Here is a 21,591-nt window from a genome sequence, read left to right as displayed (position 1 = left end):
TTTATAAGTTCGTCATGCCTCAGAAATTGGTTTCAGAAAAAAAAAGGTGCGTGACTTGAGATCCATGTATTCCATGGTGCAGTCAGTACAACTCTTAGAGTTTCAAGAAGTATTTTATATTTCTATTGGAGGTCAAGGGTTTGGGATCTAAGATCTCAAAATTACAGGTCGCCTTGGATCTAAGATTCAGCACAGTTAGCTAGGTGAGCGTTGCTCGAGCAATCTTGTCCAAGATAGGGTCAACCATGTGAAGTGTGTCTAGAATAGCATGGCTGATGGGCCTGGGACATGGGAGTAGGCCAAGTGGGAGTCGGGTGAGAGGCTGTCTGTGCTGAGTGAACGCCTCTGCCGATGGGGTAAAATGAGATGTCCAAAGCATATATGACACCTACCATGGTCACCAGGAGAGATACTATAGGCATATTGACCTGCCCAGTTTTGTGGGACAAGACGAATCAGCCCTGGACTCTCTGATCTTGATCCGGGGAAGCCTCCTGTTTGAAAATATGTCTTTGTCCCCTTTCATGTGGATGGCTCTAAGGTGCTTAGGATAGATGGTCTGGTTGGATTGGTGAGTCTGCAAAAGTTCAGTTGTTTCTTTTAAACCAAAGATTTTTTGGACTGCACGATGATCTAGTTGACGTTATTGTTCTCCGCCTAATCTCCTTGTAACATACCTTTTGCTTGTAGGAAAACCCAAAGGCCGGCAATTATGATGATTTGATGCTGATAGTGTGTAAGCGACTGGCTGGTTAGGAACTGGGAAACATGAGAATCAGGAGAGAGAAGCTCTCCTAGGGTTTCGGTCAAACTAGGAAGTCTAGGAGCCGACGACGGTTCCATTTCCGGTCGGTTGACGACCGATGGCCCGGGGGATAGAGAGAGGAATCTAAGTCTCTTTGGTATGGTGCGGGGTTTTCCCCATTGCAAGCTACGTCACGATCGGTGGCCGGGGGACAGAGAGCACAGTCTCCCTTTGGTGGTTTCTGGTGCGATGTTGATGGATGGGGAGGAGGTGGCTGTGAGATTGGAGCAGCCAGTTGACCCAACTGGGGTTTGAAAGTGGCTGGAAAGTCTGGTGGAGTACCCAGCGGTTGAGGGGTAGGTTCCGCCCTCGTCTCGCCAGATGCCCTTACTAAAAGCTTGGGTGGAAAAACTTGTTGAAGAAGAGATGGAAGAGGAGGATTACAGGGAGCCGTTAGAGGTTGATTGCCGTGCTGACCTGCCTCGCATCTTCATTCCCGGAGAAGACTTGGGGCTGATGAAACGACTGTTCCAGTGGTCGGTGGTGTGCTGCCTAGTAGGTGGAGAACCCAGGCGGGGAATGGAGTATCCCTTCATCATGAATGGCCTAAAAAAGCTTTGGCAGAAGATCAAGAACTCGCAGTTTTCCTTCCTCAATCGTAATGCCTTCTTGGTTAGGGTGAGCTGTCAGCAAGACCTGGCCATTATTTTACGCATTGGATCATGGAAGATTGATGGGCGCTTGCTGTGGCCAGCGGTTGGCAACCAGGTATGAAGCTTGTCATTGAAGACTATCTGAAGTTACCCATTTGGCTTCATCTTTCTGGCCTAGCCACGATCTTGTGGAATGCCAGAGTGTTTCGAGCTATTGCTCATGGGCTCAGCGGAACGCTCCTGGACATCGACCCCTTTGCCAAAACCAAGGAGCCAAGACTCCCCATTTCCTCGTGCAATTTTATTTGGGGAGAAGGTGTTCCACTTGTTAAGCTGGCTTACATTAACTAGTCCAATTGATGAAGGTGGGGTCAGACTTGTAGATCAGAATACTTTTAGCGGGGCCCAAATGATATGCTTTGCTTTTAATGCCCGCCTTGGTGGTAACACTTTCAGCAGTAAATATATGAAATGCCACAAGTTTTGAATCCAATACAACTAAATCGTGGGGCTGGCGGGTCTTTGCTGGGGTTAGGAAGATATTGGACATCTAGTAAAATGGAAGCTGGGCCAAGGGAACTCAGATTGTTAAAGTTAGAATTAATTACAAAATCCATTGGCAGAAAAGGTGCCAGTATCTTTAAAACAATGAAAATGGGTTTTGACAGTTGTAATTTTCTGGGTTGGAATCCAGACTATGAATAAGGTGCTTGTTAGGCCAAACTACTTCTTGGAAAACTGGAAGTTACAAACCATTAGATATCTACTGGCGTCCAGTTTCATTCAGAGAAAGTAGCTTCAACAGTAGAGGAAGCTACAGTGAAAACCGTGAGAATAGGTCTGAGGACACCATCTCTCTCGACTGGAAACTGGTGGCTGAAAGTCTCTTTGTTGCAATTGCTTGACGCAGATTATGAATGCCAAAAATTAAAACTCCACTGTTGCAAAAACTGGAAAACGGAATCTAGGAATTCGGTCTCTATCAAAACGTAGGTTTTAAACTGCTTAGACAACTTGCTGACAAAGAGGGCATGAACTTGTTCTTAGCTCATTGCGGTTGAGTTCAAGAATGGGATTTTGAAGCCTTGGAGAAGGCCAGCAGAAAACAATATTTCGGATGTTGGTAACTGGAAAATCTCAAAGACAACGGAGATTTACAGTAATCGTAGCCCAGAAAAGAAGATAAACTCTCCTTTCTTCAGCAGGAAATTGCATGGCGTCTTCTCCACAATCTATCGCCTTGAAAGAATCTGAGATCTAAATATAGCACTCTCACGTGCCTCCATGGCTATGATCACCAAACTGTGTCACGGGTAGCATTGATCGGAAAATGAAAATCATGGGGAGATTGAGCCCAAGGGGAGGAGAGCGCTACCACTGAAATGGAATTCATACTACACATAGTGGTCATGAGAAATTGGTTAACCAATAACAGAGGGAACTTAATTAAAATGTATATTCTCATCGAACAGAAGCATTGCCAATCAAGAACTCATCCTGGTGGTGGAAGACCTATGAACTACAAAAGAAGGTCTTCAAGAGTCTATTTGTAACATCTAATTAAAATTTATAGAAACATTTATGTAACTAAAGATCTTCAAGCAAACTATATGCTTTGGCTGAAGGTGCATCCCATCAGATAATAAATCTAAATTTTGATGCAATATATCCCCAGTTAAGTTCTCTCCCAATTTGTTCCATTCACTGAACCCTTTCACAGCTGGTCCCCAACGTGTTTGACCAAATTCATGAATTCCTTTTATGCGGACTTAGCTTCAAGCTCTTAGTTTGTAGCTTTGTCATAAATTTCGTTTACAGGTTTCAAACAGTGATGCATGTCTCCAATATAATATGGAAAAGTCTAATATGACAAAATTGAAAATTTCAGAAAAATCTCGACAAGTTTTTGAAAAATTTAACAAAAAGTAAACCTAAAAATAAAATATAACATGTGAAAATAAATTGCAGTAATAAAAAATGCTCAGAAAACATGAAAAATTGATTTTGTTTATTTTTTTGGCATGTTTTTTTTTTCAGTTTGGCATCTATTTCAAAAAATCGGTTTTTTCATCTGAGCTAAACAAGTTTTTTTCTTTTAAGCTGGTTTTTTATGATATTTGGAGAGAGAGAGAGAGAGAGAGAGAGAGAGAGAGAGAGACTCAACATTATAAAGCACCAACACATGGACGCTTAGAACATAATAGACATTTAAAGACATGCATATTTAAATTATTCAAAAGAAAGTTGAAGATTCAAATAAAAGTAGTAATATTTCTTGAAAGAGATGCTATAACGATTTTCCTGTAAGCCACCTCTCATACATGTGGTAGCACTCCTTGGGACGGTACTCTGGGGCAGTGTGGCCTCCTCCCTACAAAAATTGCATAATCAATTCACTCACATAAATAACGCAATCAATGACAAATTAATAATTTTCCAACATGGATTAAGTCCAAACTCTTTCAGTCCAAAGCTTGACTTGTCTGGAAGAGTGGCTTGACCCTCTTAAGCCAGACCAAGCCCAATTTAGATTTCCCTTTCCTTTTTTGGATGTACTTGAACTAATGACTTGAGTCAGCCACTGGATGTGGCAATTAAAAGGGTGAGCCAAACTTGCAGAGTGGTTCATTTTTGATCAAGTCTAACTGGGTTTCAACCGCTCACACATTCCAGAAAAACTTATCCACGCTTGATTTAGGGAGCAAATGATTCACAAAAGTTATGGTGAGATTCTGTCTTGGAAGATGAGAAAAATGTGGTAAAATTCTATTGATGATTTTGTCTACTTTCATGCAGCATGCATGAAAACCACCCAACTGGACACACACGCACACACATAGAGAGAGTTTTTCCCCTGCTTTGGTATTAAGGAAAGAATAGAGACTCAAGACCCAGTATTAATCCCACCTAGTTGCTGTGGGCATTGTCTGTTATTTTCACTACATTGTGAGAAAGTCGAGAGGAAAGCCATACCTTGACTGTGGCATATGTGACGTTTGGTGCATACTTCATTGTGTATCTGTAAATCCAAAATTTTTCATTAGTATGCTGTCAGGCAAAATGTCTATTTTGAGTTAACATGCAAAATATAACAAGTCGAACAGCAAAGAAAGTTTTTCATATGGTGTCAAACTAAGTATATGGGGCACCGATGGGTTGATGGAAAAACGTCCTTAGCATATCAAATGTGCTCATATGAAACAAACCTAGTGTCGCTGTTGTATGCCCATGGTAAGGAATGTCTTACAAAAACATTTAACTCAGCCATCTACAACACATGGGAATTTCGCCAGCCATGCCTTTAAAACCAGGTTCAGCATGTGTTTGGATGATGTGAAAATTGAATTCGCCAAAACCCATTTTCCACAAAACCAAGTTTTCATTATGTCATCCAAACCTCATCTCACAAACAATTGCTTCTGCGAAACCAGTTGTATGCAAAATTGAGTTTTTGAAGGTATCATCCAAACACATCTTTGATGTTTTTCCAATTAGGCAACTTGCGCACACAATATATTATGCTTTTCCAATTATGCTTGAGGTCAGATACTGATGATGGCTCCACTGACCTGTTTAGCTAGTTGCAGCTAAGTATCTTCCCATCCAAAAACAATGCCTATTATTGAATACCCAATGAGTAAGGGGCTGTTTGACAAAAATCATTGTCATTGTCTCATAAATTTGTCCCACAAAATATGGCAGATTCATGATAGCGCTTATTACATTGTTTTATGAATCTGTCTCATTTTTTGGGGTAGATTCATTGGACAATAACAATGTATTACTGTTTCCAAATAGCACCTAAGAATTAACAATTCTCAGTTGGCTAATTGTTGTCATAATCTAAGGTCATTTGGAGTAAGGTGTTGCATGTCTCATGTAACTTTCCTTGGCAGGGCAAACCCAACCTTGGTGATACAGTAATGGAGGTGATGATGGTAGATCGACCTCTTGCTAGCTCTTTTTCCACCCACGCTTCACTTGTAGTGCCAAATTCCTTGGCTTTTCCAACTTACCTGTTTACCTCCATGTTAACATCCCCATTTTCATCACTTCATTTACTATGTGCTCCCGCCACTTTCTCTTCAACCGCACATTTCCTCCAATCTTACTTTTATTAGGAATCCAGCTGATAATGACTGCAACATTCGCTTATTTAAATGGCAGATCACAAGATTCCTTCATCTTACAAAAGATAAGGACAAATCTCTTCCCATGTCTCATAAAAACACTTGTACTAATTATTTGGATGGTCTTCTAATAATTTTAGGATTGAGGAGAGGCAGCTTACCAAGAAATGCTATAGACTCTTGCATAAATCTAGTGTATCTGTGGACATCTAAAATCTGAACCAAGAGAGATTTATCTTCAACTCCAACAAATCAAATTGGGCTCTAATAGCCTGAAAAGATGGACATTGGCAGGGAGACTCTCAGGGTCCATTCGACAACAAAAAAAGTACAAATTATTCCATAAATATGACTCAAATATTGAGCCATATTTATGAAACACCTTAAAAAGTATTACTTGAATATGTCCAACTTTTGTGACAGATTTATGAAACAGTTACAAACTATTTATTTGCCAAACCTTAAGAGGATATACAACATATATATAACTTGATGCCCATTTACCTTCATCCATCTACAGTTAATATGGAGTACTTTAAAAATACCAATCAAATTCTCAGTCTTAAGGAGACGTTTCATCCTAATACACGCTCGATGTACAAAAAAGACTTGATGATAATTATGAGGAAACATGCATCAGGGATTTGGCGAAGACAAACCTTGATAACATCGAGTTGTGGAGCTATGAACTAAGATTGAAGAAGGAGCTCACAGTTTTCATTAAGATATATGTTTCAAATCTAACTCTAGATTTATAGGAATGTGCAGTGTAAGAAAGAAGGCATAGCTATCTGGTTCAAAGGATTCATGACAAAAGTTCAAGGTTCTTGCATGCATTTTTCGATATGAATGTCCCACGAAAATATGTTGATCAACTTATACAAATGAAATTGTTATTACTTCCAACCGTGGCATTCAAAGAGCCGACTCCCGCTTAGAAGTTTGAACCAATTTATTATGGAGGTTGCCACAAAAATTCTATAAAGCTTTCAAGATATAGGTTCTCTGGGACCTTTTGCACTAATGGTGAGGAATTAAGGAAAAGATGTTTGCAAGGTGGTCAAATCATTCCTTAAATCAAATCATATACTTGGAAGGATCAATATCACCTACATGGATTTGATCCCCAATCCAAGTGATGCAAAAAATTTGTATCAATTCAAAACTATTGGTTTGTGCAATGTTATTTGCAAGATATGATAATCAATCTTAGTGGAAGAAAAAAGCCAAAGCCCCATGCTATCATCTCAAGCGACGAAAATGCTCTTCTTGGGGGCAACTCTGTTCAACACAATGTCATGACAACCTATGCATGCCGGAATAAATAAAGAAGTCGTCAGTTGTGCAAAGTAGACCATAAAAAAATTTCTGACACAAATAGCCAAAACAAATATATCATGCATGAAAAAATCTATAACTTAGGTCTCCTTCAATTGAATGTCAAGTAACTTCAGTCCTATGTGCCATCTTAAAGATAAACTGTACCTTTCTTAAGAAACAAAAGATGACATCCTTAAAGATAAACTCTACCTTTCTTAAGAAACAAACATCCTTAGAAGAATGATTGCTTGTTAAGGAAGACCGTAAGATTTTTAGTAAAAACATCTTGTGAGGTATTTAAAACCAAAAACAGAGAAGCTATATTTTAAGCACATATGAGGAACTCTTCATAGTCAAGGAGTGGGGCACTGATCCTGGTCCCAACATTGAAAAACAAGTTAAAAATTCATGACAACCCTTGAAGAATAGTAGTCTAGCTAGCATGTGTTCACTCTGCAGTAGCAACCAAAAGACATCCCATCACCTACTCATATCCTGCTCAATAAGGTGAAAAATTTTGGAGCTTGTTTTGCAAAAAGAAGGTTCTAAATATGGTTGTGAAAAAGTCTAATTCAAGCATTGGTGGTTCTGTTGAAAGCAGTGAAAGTATCAATGGGTTGTTTGGCATTGATTGTCCTATGAGTCTGTCCCAAAATTTGAGTAGATTCATGAAATAATAGAACTAGTGTTATATGAATCTGCCCAATTATGTGGATAGATCTGCCAGTAACCACTAAGGCCTCATTTGGCAAATAAAATAATATGTTACTGTTTTATAAATATGACACAAAACATGAAGTAGATTCATGAACCACTTTCAAAAGTGTTATCTCCCTCAAATTTTGAGGTAAATTCATAAAACAATTAGCCCTAAAAGATGACATTCAAAATATTATGCATTTGATTAGAGGAGTTATATATCTGGTCTCATTTGAGGAGCATGAACCCTTCCCATAAGCTTTATATGGAGCAATTGCACAAGATGGAATCCTCAGCTCTAGGCAAAGCAGCAAACAATTAAAGTTTAATGAAGTCTTGGTGATCTTTCAGAAATAAAGTCATGGTGTTACAACCAAAATACTATGGTTGGATAGCCCCAATAGGGACCCATGCTGCAAAGACAGGCCTCTACACTAATGCCTTAATGTTGTTTCTTTCTTGGATTTTTCCCTCTTACCTTCTATAATTATTTTTTGCTGATTTTGTGCAATTAAACAAGGAGGAATCTGTCCGCGCATTTTGATCTCGAGGAGAAAGATCAAATTATGAAGGGTGGATTTCATCATCCAACTTTGAAGCTGGCCACTGGCTGTATTTGATCGCCATTTTCAGCCAGTTTAATCTACCATGTAAATGCATAAAAAATTACCAAATCAATATGAACAATTGATGAAACAAATATATATATCAAATTTTGTAAAGGATCAAAATTAACATGCCATATTATTAAAAAAAGTGGGTTTATAAAATCATTAGACCATGTTTTTCATTGATATAATGTATATATTTCTTCATATATATAGATTTTGACATCCTCCTGAGGTCACAACTAGCCAAGCATATGGACAATGACTCATATGCATAGTGTATTGAGTCATTATAAGTGAGCACGAGGAGTATTTCATTGTACCACTTAGAGGAAAGCTAAAGCTCCTACCCAATCCTTCATCCTCCTATGGTACATGGTCAGTTTTCAGCCTCGGAGTGCTGCATATTGTGCTTCAATTTGTGTGTGAGTGACTCCCCATTTGCAACTCAGAGAGTTAATACATTGAAGAATTGAAACGGAGATTCACTGCCTACCAGCTTTCACTCCGTCTAATGTGCCAACCCTCTCAAAGACATAAGAATATTTCATCCTACCACCCAAAGGAGAGCAAAAGCTATATTGAATCATTCAATCAACTTGATCAAATGGTGAGTTCATAACAAAGAAATAAGAAGCAGTAGACTTACCCTCCAACTTGGTTTTCAACAAACCAAGGATGAAATTTCTCTAGCACCGTGAAGTTGAGGGAGCTGATCCATCTCTCAGTGCCAATGAAGGGTACGACTGAATCATGGTCACCACTGGAGAGCTCATCATAGTTCAGAGAGAGAGAGAGAGAGAGAGAGAGAGAGAGAGAAAGGTAAAAAGATGATCAGCATATTAGAATCAGGTTGCATATGGGTGAATCCGAATCCAATCCAAAATGGTTATTTTTTAAATAACACTCGGAAATATACCTTAGGCTAATTTCATGGTTGAATCAAAATCCAATAACAGCTGAGATATTAGTCGGTTCTATAAAAGTTTGAGCAAAATGCATTTTAGATGTGAAATCACATTCACTTCAACTTTTTATTAGGTTGAAAGTTGACCAATTCTAAACCTGATTCAAATTCCAAAGTTAATCCACATAAAGACCAAATCCAAAAACTATATAGCATATGATGAAATATTCCAAGTTATGTTAATCACCTAAATCTGGGAATACTTACCAGATTTTAGTCGCACACGTACTAAGTCAGGGACAAAAACAAGACCACCCAAAAATGTTAGTTAAGATAACTTTTTGCATAATCAAATCAAATAGAGAAGATATTAAGAATGTTTTGGAGAAAAACACACACTAAACTAAGTTATTTTAAAGTTTAACATGATTTTATAGTTAAAACAACTTGAACTAATATATGTTTTGTGTTGAATTCGTATTTGCAAACACAATAAAATGATCATATTTTGTTCAAAATAATTTTTTACCAAAATGTAAGAGGTTTGGTTTTTGTTCCTCATATAAGTGGTCTGACATATAAACTATAAACTATAAACTATATATATATATATATATATATATGAGGAGAGGCCATTTGGATCTCGACTAATAATAGTACTTGATCATTATGTGTTGTGAGAGATTTGGAGAATTTCTCAGAAGGAGAGGAAGAAAGATGGTAACCTATAGAAAAGGGCCGGGTAGCCTTTGGAAAGGAGGGAATGATGGTACTCTATCACGCTGAACAATTCGTAGTTATAGGCGAACCTTTTGCTGCATCTTTGCCACTCGCCCACTGTTCCCTGCATCAAAACAAGAAGGCCCAGGGAATCGTGAGTTGAAACTATTGCTTTTGAAAAGAGTAAGCCGTCTGTCCAACGCAAAGAACGAAAGGTTATTGTTACTGAAACAGAAGCGTCTTTTTCCCGTGTCATAATCTTGTATCGATTTCGTGTTCTAGGAAAAACACACACAGAAGTGACGTTTTCTTCTGTCTGCCCGACGCGCAAATGGCGTCAGTAATAGACAGACGGAGAGAAAATGAATAGTACCTTTCGGACATGAAGTGCTTCTCTGACAGTCTCATTGTTTGCCCAAATATAGCAAAGGTAGTAACCATACTCCTGCAATTAAAGGTTTATCCATAAGTACTCATGCAACAGATAATTGTATATGGTTTGCCATGAAAACAAAATTCCGGCCATGACTAACATTATGATCAGAGGCACGCATTTAGATCAATTGATTAGTAGTTTACTTAGTTGGCAATCTAGCTAGTTTCTTGTTGCACATTTCCCCGTAAGTTCTTAGCATTTTATGTGAGTTAACGATCACCAATTTTCAACTTGATCTTTTGAGTTTTAGCAGCCTGGCTCTAATGTTGGCAATCAATAATTTTCAGTTCATGTGACTCATTTTTCATTTGAGCATATCGCAGCTGGTTGGATGGGCGGTCCTGAAGATCTCATGGTGTCAGTATGATTCCGAAGCCGGTTATGTGCATCTTCAGAAAAATTTGAAAAATTTGTGCACCAGAGGATTTAATAACTCTATTCAATAAAAAGGAGAATAGTCTTTTCACAAGGACTGAAAAAGTTAAAAGACCAAAAATAACATTTCTTTTGAAACAATAAACAGCAAAATACCCTGCTCCCACCATTTTCTTTTTTGGTATATATATGTTTGGTAATCTCATATCATTCTAAGGTTGGACATCAGGTCAAGTACTCGGCCTGACTCGACCCTGAAAAGAAGGCACCAGTCCGACCTGACAAGTTATCAGGCCGGCCCAAGTGAGCCCGACTAAACCTAGTTCGGCCCGATAAGAACTTTTTGAATACATATTTTATTGATTTATATATATAATTATAATATTTTATTACAATTAATTATATTTATATATTAGTTTAAACATTTTTAATTTAATCGGGTCAAGCCCAGGCCAAACTCAGGCTCAAGTTTCGAGTGTTGGACCGGTCCGATGGCCAGGCTTAATGATTTCCATTGGCCCGCTCCAATTACTTTGGGCTATATGAAGTGTAACATCAAGTTGATAGTGCAATAGTGCAGTAGTACTGTCTTTAAATTAGATCTTATATTCAAGTTGGCAGTACCTGGCCGGGTGCCAGACTTACTTTGGAGGCAAGAACACTCATGGAGGAGGTACTTGTTTGCCTTGCCCTTTTACTTGAAGAAAAGCTTTAGAATCTAAAAAGAGTAGAGGATTGTATATTGAATGACAAAGGAAAAACAAAGAATGGCTTCTGCTACATTTTTAGCGAATGTGTTACATTTTTAGCGAATGTGTTAGCGTCAGGAGAGAGAGAGAGAGAGAGATACCCTGCAGTAAGGGAGGAACGTTTGATGGGAAACGGTGGATTGGCTGAAACTCATAGAATGCACGTCTGGTTGCGAGCCTTGGTTTCTGCTTCGGCGACCATATGCTACCGCAGTAGACCTCCAGTATTTGCGGGGGGTTGATGTCTGCAATCAGCTGCAACCAGCAAGGAAGGAGATTAAACGATCGAATGCCACCCACATTGATCATCGGACAAACTAATCCAAAACTAAGAAATATTTTGTTAAAGATGAACAATTGTCTCACCTCATCTATAAGGTCAATATTTTTGATGCAGTTCTCGTCTGACGGATGGTAGTATTGCCCATTGCAGCTCTTCTTCGTCGCCTAAATGCCACGACTCCCGGCCACAGAGCAGAAAATAAATAAGCAATTGATCTTACGGTAAAGATGACTCTGAAGGGTAGTGACTCATTGAGATTAATTATCGTTAAGCACAATCTTGCCTATCATGTAATCGTCAATCGTCATGGAGAGAATGTTTGAATTACTATTAATCATATGATCATAAGTGCCATTCCAACAACTGGTCTCTTGGCTTGCGGTCATGTTCAAAAAGCAGTTCCATGGGGTCTGCTGTGTTATATAGGAGAGAGCGGTCGAAGCCGGTATCTCTATATTTCTCTTCATGTAGAGAAAATTATGCACTAGAGTGCATAATGATCAGGCTACCTTTTAGTCTCTAAAATAAAGGAGGCACTTATAAAGGAAGATAAGAAAGATTAAAAGACTAAAAAAGAGATTTAAAAGAAAATCTCCAAAATATCATATTTTTTCCTTGAATGAATATTTATAGGGGAGGACCATACAACTCACCCTCCCATTCGACAAATGGCAGAAAAAATGTTGCCTGCTAAAAAAAGGGAGTATTTTTTGAAATTATTGAAAAAATATGTTCTTTTTTAGTCTTTTCACCTTTTTGAGTTTTCCTTTTACCTCTAAAAAAAAAACTTTTTTTTCTTATTTAAATTAAATCATTTCTGTCAACATGAAATTTTTTGAAGGCAAAATTCCAAAGAGGAAAGTTACAAAATGCCTTCACTTTTTTATAAAGACAAAAATGCCCCTCATGTTCCCATTGGTGGCTAACGAGGGCCCTTGCTATTGAACTTAATGACCAAACAGCCTTCATGAATTCACAACAATGCCTTCAATCACAAAAACTCACAATTCACCCCAGCAGGATGTCTAAATGCACCCACCTATTAAAAAGACAAAAAAGCCCTTACATGCCCAAGGTGGGGATTCCTGTGGGAGTTGAATGGTTGGTCCGAGAATGAAACATTTGAACTTCGTTGAGAACCCGGCGTTTGATTACCTGGTCCGACGGTCAATACAAGATTGCTTTAATTATAATGTGTCCTTAGTTTGGAATTTTCTTTTAAATGCCTCTTTTGGTTTCTTTTTTTCTTTTAAAACTATTTTTTGCTATAATTAGTTTGAGTGTCACAGACATCAATTTCTTGTGTGGTAAAAAATAAGGTTACCGATTCACAAATTGAAGTGCCGTCAGGTGACTTCTCGAGACACCGATAGCAGCTGCGTACCGTAAAGCTATAGAAATAAGAGGTTGGGTGAAAACTTATCTCTCTACCTAGAAGGTAGATCCCACATGCTCACTCGAAAATAACAAAGATGAGTGAGTGGGTGAGTTCCTCAGGCATCCTAATTGCACCAAAGGTAATTAATAGCAACACAGCTTCGGACCCAATTAATAGCAACACAGCTTCGGACCCCCGAGGGCGGGAGTGGCTTAGGGTATGTACCTGGTACAGTTCTTCCGAGATGAGTGACATCCCATAGACAAATGGCACTATAGAAGCGTCAAAATTGTAGTCTGTCAATGGATTCCCCAACATGTAGCCCTAGATTCAATTATCAGCATAGATGCCAGCGGCTGCGTTAGATATTAGTCACTCTCATTGAAATTGATCTGGAGACTGAAAACCAGGGAAGCACAAACCTTAAGATTGAAAATGGTGCCTGTACCATCCTCCATTGCTGCAATGGCAGAAGCAACTTGTAAGAGAATATATATATATATATATATAACGAGAGAGAGAGAGAGAGAGAGAGAGAGAGAGGGAGAGAACCGACCTGTTGCTATTTTGTAGGTCAGAGGAGGAATGATATAGCCGGAATAGGAATCTCCAGCTACGTATAGTGGGTTTGATTGGAATTCTGGGTGCTGTTCGAGCCACTGCATAAAAAAAAATCATACCAATAAAAAATAAAAGGACTGGATTATGGGATTCGCTTCGTTTATCATTGGTGGGAATAGAATTTGATGTTGGAGATGGTGGAATTAAGTGAAGCAGGAGACAGTTCTGTTGCTTATAGAAGCTAGAATTCCTGTTTTTCGTCTTTCAGTAGCTAAAAGGCTGCCAATCTCAGGTTTGGGGACATAACAACAAGGGTTTTGGCCTGCCCAACTTATAATTCCCCTCCGCCCGTTGTAAAAATTCTGAAAGGTCTCTTATTTATTAGCAATGTTAAATTATTCCCATTTAATTTCTTTACATAAGAGTGGAAAAACTATAAGTACGAAATACTAGGATTTTTTTTTTTAAATTTTGGAATTCTCATGTCTATTTCATGTTTATAGCCAACAAGTTTGTTAGTTTCAAAATGGGAGTTTATCTGAAAATTAATAAGAACAGATGATCCTGAACTAGTTATCGACCAGGAAAACGATGATGAGCCATTGCCAAGTGGTTGCACACTGGCTCGAGCAAGGCTAATACCATGTTCTCATAACCTGCAGCCGTTCTTGTCAAACACGTACTCCTGCCCTTAATGTAATTTCATATAGCAAACCATGCGGTTAGCATTAATAGACATGAGAGTATTCCTAACTGGGTTGGGAAATGTATGGGGGTCTTGGTGGCTAGTCTTTCAGTAACATCAACTTTCTGTGTTACAAAAAGGATGGTCACCACAAAACACAGAATTGCAGCTAAATATCATGTAAAAAGAGAGAAGGTAGGGTGTTGACTCATCTGAAAACTAGATAAAATAGTTTCGTAACTCAACTCATGTGTGCCTTTTCTCATCGACAACAAATGCACACACCTTTTTTAGGAACACATAATCTTCTTCAAAATTCTTGAAATCCCCAGTAATGTGATCTGCAGTAGAATTTGAGTATGAAAAACCGGTGAACGTTGGTGCATCTACGAAGATTATGCTTGCGATCTGCACTGTCATGTTAGATTCAGATTAGTAAGGCATAAGCTTTTAGGAAGTCGATATATATATATATATATATATATATATATGGCTTAAGAAGGTTGCAACACATACCCTGGTAAATGAGTAAGGATTATACTCTAAGGTTGGCAGGCTTCCGTTGTACTCTTCTACCTTAAATTTCAAAGGACCTTCAACCAATACATCATCATAATTTCAGCATATGGTGCACACACACACACACACACACACACACACACATATATATATATATATATATATATATGACTCTAACTCATCAACAACTGATATGAGCCATTCTATTCTTAGATCGGATGGCTAAAATGATGCCTTGCTTTTTTTAGTTAAAGATTGTTCTCCCACTTATACTAAACAAGGGCCGCTAGCAGCGTCATCCGCATCTTTGGTTTAGTGGCGAGAGGGAGGGTGGGGGAAGATGGGTGAAATAATCCGCCCATCTATGCCGCCACCACCCAGCGTTTTGCCAGCGGGTCCGTCAGACTCCGTCAAGTCCCGACAGACCATTTGCGCCATTCGATTTAAAGATTGGACGGCTCAGATCGGTTGTCAATTTGGTTTTGGTACACAATAACAAGAGGGGGACAGGAAAAATGTAATGACAAAAGGGCTTTCACACAAATATTGAGAGGATGGCACTATATTCTTTTAGCTAAACCTTAGAGAAAACTGAAAATCAGTCGTTGCAAGAAAATCTATTTTAGTCATTCTGCAAGAAGATTTTGCTTACCAATCTCGAAGACAAGGCCGCTAAAGCCGGAGCAGCCAGGACCTCCTGTTAACCAGAGTATGAGAGGATCCTCTGTTGCGTTCCTTTCAGATTTCACGAAGTAATAGAAGAAGTTGTTTGAAGTTGACTCGTTCACGGTTATGTACCTAATTGAAGACAAAAGCAAGAGATAAAATATAAAACCAAGTAAATTAATCTCTTTTCTTTAAAGGAGACAATTGATCAGTTGAAAATAATGGAGAAACCACAGCTTAGGCCTAGTTTTAAATGGTCAAGTATCAAAAGACAACACTAGAATTTCTTACATTACCATAACTCCTACTTGCCAAGAAAAGAGCCGAAACTTCCACCCACTTTCTTTATTCTTGTAAGGTATCAGACTTGCTTTTGATGCCTGAAGGGAACACCTTTGCTTTGCTTCAACCTTTACATGTGTAGGTTGGTGTTCTCCACACTAGAAAAGGACTCCAATCAAGCATCATCTCAAGAGGGAAGCAAAAAGAACTTACCCAGTGTACATCTCCAAAGGAAGTTCACCATCATAGCCAGGCAATATCGCTACCTTCTCCTCCCCAAGAACATACTTGGAGCAGCCTATTAGAAATAAGGAAAGGAAGCCCAAGACCAGAAGGAAGCAGGGTTGAGCCATTGCAAGCTAGATAGCCTCAAATGCTTAATTTTTCGTAGAGCTCTAGCAGCAGCAGTTCATTTCTGCATTTTAACAAGAAGTTGATAGCCTCCAAAGAGTGTTGTACTGCCAAGGTAGGGGCATGTATACTCAAGAAAAATGTGCAAGATTTTTTTGATCTCAACTAACAGCCTGCTTGTCAGTCTTCCAAGTAGGTCGGACAAACAGTGGGAAGGTGATAAAAAAGAGAAAATGTTGAGCAGTAAAGGTGAGAAGGACCTTTTGATAATTTGTTAAAAATGTTTTTAATAATTTTTTTTATTTTCAATTTTGTCTTATAAATGGTTTTTTTTTTTTTTCAATATAAACTAAAGATATTTTAGTCATGAACCATAATCGCCCATACATACCATGTGGGCCTCCTTTTGTTTCGCTAAAGACAGACACACATGACAGTACACGTTGGTGAATATTTATGTGCCTGTTCACCAAAAATTATGCACAGGAGTATGTAATAACAAAAAATACTGCTTTAAAATAAAAGATAAATTTTTTAAAATGATAGAAAGAAATTGTGAAATGTTAACAAGAGTCTAGAATATACATTATTTTATAAAAAATTTCAAAGGTGTTTCAACCCTCCTTTGATGCATACTTGCTTGCTTGCATAGTCTGTACTAGGAGAAGCATATACGCTAAGCTGGTTTTATGCATCCCCAAGTGCATGAAGTTTATGCAATATAGTATAATGACCAAAATACCCCCAATCAGTAAAAAAAAAAACTTTTTATAAGGACAAAGAAATGTAATAAATAATTAATATATAAAAAAGAACATTTTTTAAAAATCACCAAAATACTCTAATCCAACATTTTTTTCCTTTTTGATGTATATTATATGTGTGCGCAGGGTGGTGCTGGCGCACACAGCTTACTCTCTGCCGACAGTTTTTTTGTGCCCAATAGATAAAAAGCTTAGTAGTTGAACATTGGTTTCAATTTGAAGAACAACCAACGGCATTGGGCCGGCCCAGCTGATAAGGAGTTGGGTCAGGCTCGGCCCCACACATAAAATCTGAGCTCGAGCTTGGCCTGTGACTAGCTTGATTAAATTAAAAAATATATATTTTTAATAAACTATTATTAAAACTTAATGAAATATGTATTAAGAAAATCTTATCAAGTCCAATCCAGTTGAGTCGGGCTAGGTACCACTACCTGTCGGATACCCAACGCGATGCCCTCCCTCGCCTTAAGCCAACATCCACCATCTCTCTATACATATTATAGAGAGAGAAAGATTGATAAATACCATCCCACTTACACAAACGACAAAAACCAAACCTCTTAAGTTTATGTTCAATAATATTGTCAAAAAAAGACGATCCTAAGATGTTCATAAATATTATAAATGATGTTTATTTTCAGTTATTTTTATACAAAAGTTTGATTTTTTTACTATTGACATTTTGATGCTAGGAAAACCATTCAATTATTTATCATTCAGAAACATTATTAAAATCAATAAATAACTAACTTAACACGATTCCCCACTGTTAAGATTATGTGCACAATGTTATGAAAAAAAAATTAATTTTTCTAAGTGGATCTGATTTTGTCTCCTGCCGTATTACCAATCTCTCCCTCTCTCGGATCTTTTTGTTTGTAGTTTTGCTATTGCATTTTCCACTTTGTCGGTAATCTCTCTCTCTCTCGTTCCACCAGAAAGTTGGGTGCTTCCCTCTCTTGGCATCGAGTGAAACCCATTTTCCCTCATCAATTCCTACGCTCTCCTCTCTTCACCGTATCCTTCTCCTCCTCTATCCATCCACCGGCGGCCGATGATCAATGGAGTCGGACGGACGATGATCAACAAGGACGCCATCACCACTGTCTTCTTCCTTTTGCGCCGGAGAAAGACCCCCGACCGTCGGTCTTTTTCCCTACTTCTCTCTCCGCGTGCTTCGGTTTAGGGTTTTGAAAGAGGCGAAGCCGTCGGATGAGTGGATTTTTTACCGATGTTTTCGCTCTTTCATTTTCCTATCTGACAACGAGAATGGGGTTCCTCTTCTTCTTCTTCTTCTTCTTCTTCTTCTGCGGCGTTTCTGCGGCGTTTTATGTGTCTGTGGCAAGAGCAGAGGTTTGAGTGAGGCATTTGATGTGGTAGAAGCAAGAGAAGTAGCAGGATTTCAAGATTTTTTTACGTCTACCAATTTTAAATTAGGCGTTCCAATTTCAGGATTTCAAGATTCTCTCTTTCTAAATTTTAACAAGGGCTAAAATTTTATTTTTTAAAATTTGTATATAAGACAAATGAAATTTTTTAAAATTTACATGTAAATTTAAAAAAAAAATTTGAAGAGGGGCTAAGACTTGTGTAGGCGGCCTTAAAAAGGCAGGTAACATTATTTGTGTGTGTGCATGTGTGTAAAATTTTTCTAGAAACTATACTTAAAAGGATTCTTGACAATAATAAAAAAAACAAGCCAAGTTTTTTTGTTGGTGAGGTAAAGATTTGCCAGAAGAGAAAAATCGACAATTTTGCCACTAACTAACATGAGGTAAGGATTCTTTGCCTCCCTTTGTACATTTGGGGAAGGTAGCCCCCACGTCCGACCTCTTCAACCATTGCCTACCCTAATCCTAATTTTGATTATTTTGATTATACTCTCAGTTCAATTACTTAGCCTACTACTAAACCTAAACCTAGACAACTAAACCCAAGTGATCTAACCTAGTCTAACCTTACCAAGCCCACTTGAACTGAACCTACCCTAGCCAGCCACACTATAGGTGCAGTCTGAGCTCTAGACCGAGCTCTTCGTCACAACTGTAGCTAGGACCTTCCCCAAGCTCTAGACCGAGTTTGTTTCCTTACACCGGCGGCCAAGCACTCATCGACAAGCAGCAAACTTCCCTTGGCGCCTTCCTCACAGCTAGGCGCTCCCTCTCGCCTGCAGACGCGACCCCATTCGCGACGAAGCCCGCATCGCACCATCCGCAAGACGTCGTTCCGCGGCAATTCTAGAACGCCGGCAGAAGTTCTCTTCAGAATTGGCTTTCTCCTCCTGCATTGCTGCAATACCCAGGGACTGGAATTCATCCCGAGGTCTCTTCTGAGTTAGCCCAGTCCGGTATTCTCCTTGATTTCTGTAGAGTTATTTGGATTACATTTTGTCTTTGCTTATTTACATCTGTTTGTTTCTATTGTTCTTGCGGTTTTTCGGAGACCCTTGGCCTAAGACCCGGCTGCAAGACATTATCATCTTCATTGCTCTATTTCTAGTGGTTGTTTTTCCGTATTCCATTCAGTTTAGTTTAGTTTGTTTTAATTGCGTTGTTTGTCTTCATGCCCGTTAGCATTTCTTGTAGTAGGTTTTCGTTGAGTTTGTCCTTCTTTAGGTTTGCCTTAGGCACCTCAAGAGATCTTGGGGATATAATCGACTGTAGGAAAGCATCAGACCTATCCGGAGCAAGGCTCTATCAGTTTGTGTATATATAAATATATATAAATAGTTTAAAGAGAGCATTGAATATGAGACAGAGGGCAGGTTGGGAAGGAACAACTTCCATAAATGCATATCTAACTTATGTCGGCTACTCGACGTTGTAACTTTGCCAGCCATGTACAGCCGAGCTGCATTTTTTGGTTTCCCATATGGTTGAGCTGAAGATCTAACCCTTCCACCCACCTGTCCAGCTATCGATTCCAGGTAAGAGTTTCAAGTTGAGGGAAGTCAAGAATTTGAAAACCGGTTGGATCTCTTGCCATAAGTTGGCAGGAGAGGATCAGTATGCCTTCATATCATCAGGGGTCCTGAGCATCGCAAGGAGGACCATCGGTTGTGGAGATGCTGGTTTTTTTACCACCTGGTGGGCAGTATGGAATACTACAAACAATATCTGTCATATACACGTTTGCAACCATTGATGTTCGCAAGCTCAGCTTTGGCATTATATTTGACGTGTCCGTTTTGCACCATCGAGGATAATGAGCGGCTTTGTTTTCCCTTTTCAATGGCCCTATTTTTCATTTCTGCTTTTGAGCTTAAGCAGGATGATGATTCTTTTCGATGACCCTATTTTGCACCAATCTCTCTCTCTCTCTCTCTCTCTCTCTCTCTCTATATATATATATATATATATTTCCTAGTGTCAAGAAACGGCTCTTTCTTATACAGCTTGAAGCTGGATCTGAAGAAAGTTTTTAGGTAAACAAAAAGGAGTCCTGCTTCATGGGTAATAATAGGCTGAAACCTTCCCTCTTTCTTTCTGTCTTGCCCTGGAGTCCAAAGCTACATGAGGAAGTAGGTGAACTTGTGGTTACTCTCTTTCATTAAAAAGTAGCCTCTGCCACTGTTTAGAATCCAAAGAAATAGGACCCACAAGTGCACTCACCAACCTACCAGACTTTCGGTGCGAAATTCAGTTATGTTTTGAATTCATGGATTCCCAATAAAAAGTTGGTAGGGCATCCCTTAAATTATATGTAGTTTGAAATTAAAGTATGGAAAACATAGGGCCAAAGAGATAGACATGCCCTTCACTGAAAAGCAACACCTTCTATAAGGATAAAATCCAAGTAGGGAAAAGTTTCTTTTGAACAGGGACAAAAATACTCTTCAACGAAGAGAGAAAGTTGCGTCCGAGGCAAACAGAAAAGAGCGGCTCACTGCGTGTTAAACCTTACGCGGGCGTCTTAGTAGTGCACTAGGTTCATTCGCTTGGACATGGAGTGTCTTAGTTCCACGGCGTTTCAAGGGCAACCTAGGAAAACTGCGGCCTGGAAATAAAGTCAGTGATTCAAATGTTAGAATTATAATGTGTTCAGTTAAGGAAAAAAAACTACAAAAATTGCAATTTTATCCGATCCTCACCCGGCTAAAAATTATATTTTGCCTAACATAATCCGCAGAAGAAAATCTGGATGCACAATCAGATCTTAGTGTCAACTCAAAAACTATATATATGAAATAAATAATGCATGGATCACTAGTGTTTATAAATGCATACATCACTCGTTTATGTATGCATGCTTCCTGAGTTTACTGCTAGCTGCTCCTTCGAGAACTTGGACCAAGTTTCACCCTTTCGGCTACTGAGAAAAGACCAGTAAGGGTCATGACAATGATTATTGCATTAATTTGGACATGCATACATATTCGAATTTGTGTGATCAATAAAACGGCATACTCTCTTCATAAAAGAAGAACCATAAACAATAACAGCAACAACAACAACATAATGGTACCTTTCGAATGTGTGGTGTTTCTCTCACTATCCCATCATTTGCCCACATGTAGGAAAGATAATAGCCATATGCCTCCATTTAAAGGTTGTACATAAGTTCCTTATGTTTCTCTAAATCAAATGGAGGAGACAACATGCACGGACTGAAGGCTTTCTTCCTTTTTCTTTGCCGTGGGGTTCAGGGCTGTTTCAGAACCCAGATGGGGAGTCAGACACCCATCAACAAAGCATCATGTGCCCACTTTCACAGTCTAAATGAGTAACTTCAAAAAACTAGGCTTTCATAGATCTGCC

General features: G+C 38.8%; 2 protein-coding genes across 9 annotated transcripts in view; both read right to left on the bottom strand.

The window, feature by feature from the left end:
* Positions 1-3,601: 3,601 nt before the first annotated feature.
* The window catches only part of LOC116247818 (serine carboxypeptidase-like 8), a 62,778-nt gene continuing 44,788 nt past the window's right edge, over positions 3,602-21,591 (bottom strand). For 2 of the 7 annotated variants that reach the window (XM_050076173.1, XM_050076177.1), the window contains exons 11-14: positions 9,788-9,906; positions 8,805-8,918; positions 4,372-4,417; positions 3,602-3,769 (exon numbers count right to left, since the gene is read on the bottom strand). In XM_050076173.1, the coding sequence (XP_049932130.1) occupies positions 3,686-3,769; positions 4,372-4,417; positions 8,805-8,918; positions 9,788-9,906 (363 nt within the window). In that variant the 3' untranslated portion in view covers positions 3,602-3,685. Of the gene's footprint in view, positions 3,770-4,371; positions 4,418-8,804; positions 8,919-9,787; positions 9,907-21,591 lie in introns of those variants that run through there. The other 5 variants (XM_050076170.1, XM_050076174.1, XM_050076171.1 and 2 more) reach the window with 3 other exon arrangements.
* Positions 11,750-16,143, bottom strand: LOC116247407 (serine carboxypeptidase-like 15). Of its 2 annotated transcripts, XM_050076178.1 has the most exons (8): positions 15,930-16,143; positions 15,421-15,566; positions 14,766-14,842; positions 14,536-14,657; positions 13,560-13,664; positions 13,426-13,463; positions 13,229-13,327; positions 11,750-11,789 (listed from the first exon to the last, which is right to left on the bottom strand). In XM_050076178.1, exons 1-6 carry the CDS (start codon positions 16,067-16,069, stop codon positions 13,427-13,429), a joined length of 627 nt encoding a protein of 208 aa, XP_049932135.1. In that variant the 5' UTR covers positions 16,070-16,143; the 3' UTR covers positions 11,750-11,789; positions 13,229-13,327; position 13,426. The 2 variants fall into 2 exon arrangements, with proteins under 2 accessions (XP_049932135.1, XP_049932136.1); XM_050076179.1 differs by lacking the exons at positions 11,750-11,789; positions 13,229-13,327; positions 13,426-13,463 and having other exon boundaries at positions 13,652-13,664; positions 14,536-14,662.

This window comes from Nymphaea colorata, chromosome 2 (genome assembly GCF_008831285.2).
Source record: "Nymphaea colorata isolate Beijing-Zhang1983 chromosome 2, ASM883128v2, whole genome shotgun sequence".
Classification (NCBI taxonomy): Eukaryota; Viridiplantae; Streptophyta; class Magnoliopsida; order Nymphaeales; family Nymphaeaceae; genus Nymphaea; species Nymphaea colorata.
Note: the sequence above shows the minus strand (reverse complement) of the source record. Positions and strands in the feature narration are given on the sequence as shown.

Coding starts and splice junctions, on each gene's coding strand:
- LOC116247407 (XM_050076178.1), bottom strand. CDS start 16,069: ATGGCTCAACCCTGCTTCCTTCTGGTCTTGGGCTTCCTTTCCTTATTT. Junction 15,567..15,929: donor CCTTTGGAGATGTACACTGG/GTAAGTTCTTTT, acceptor GTCTTCAATTAG/GTACATAACCGTGAACGAGT. Junction 13,464..13,559: donor GACCTACAAAATAGCAACAG/GTCGGTTCTCTC, acceptor CTGCCATTGCAG/CAATGGAGGATGGTACAGGC.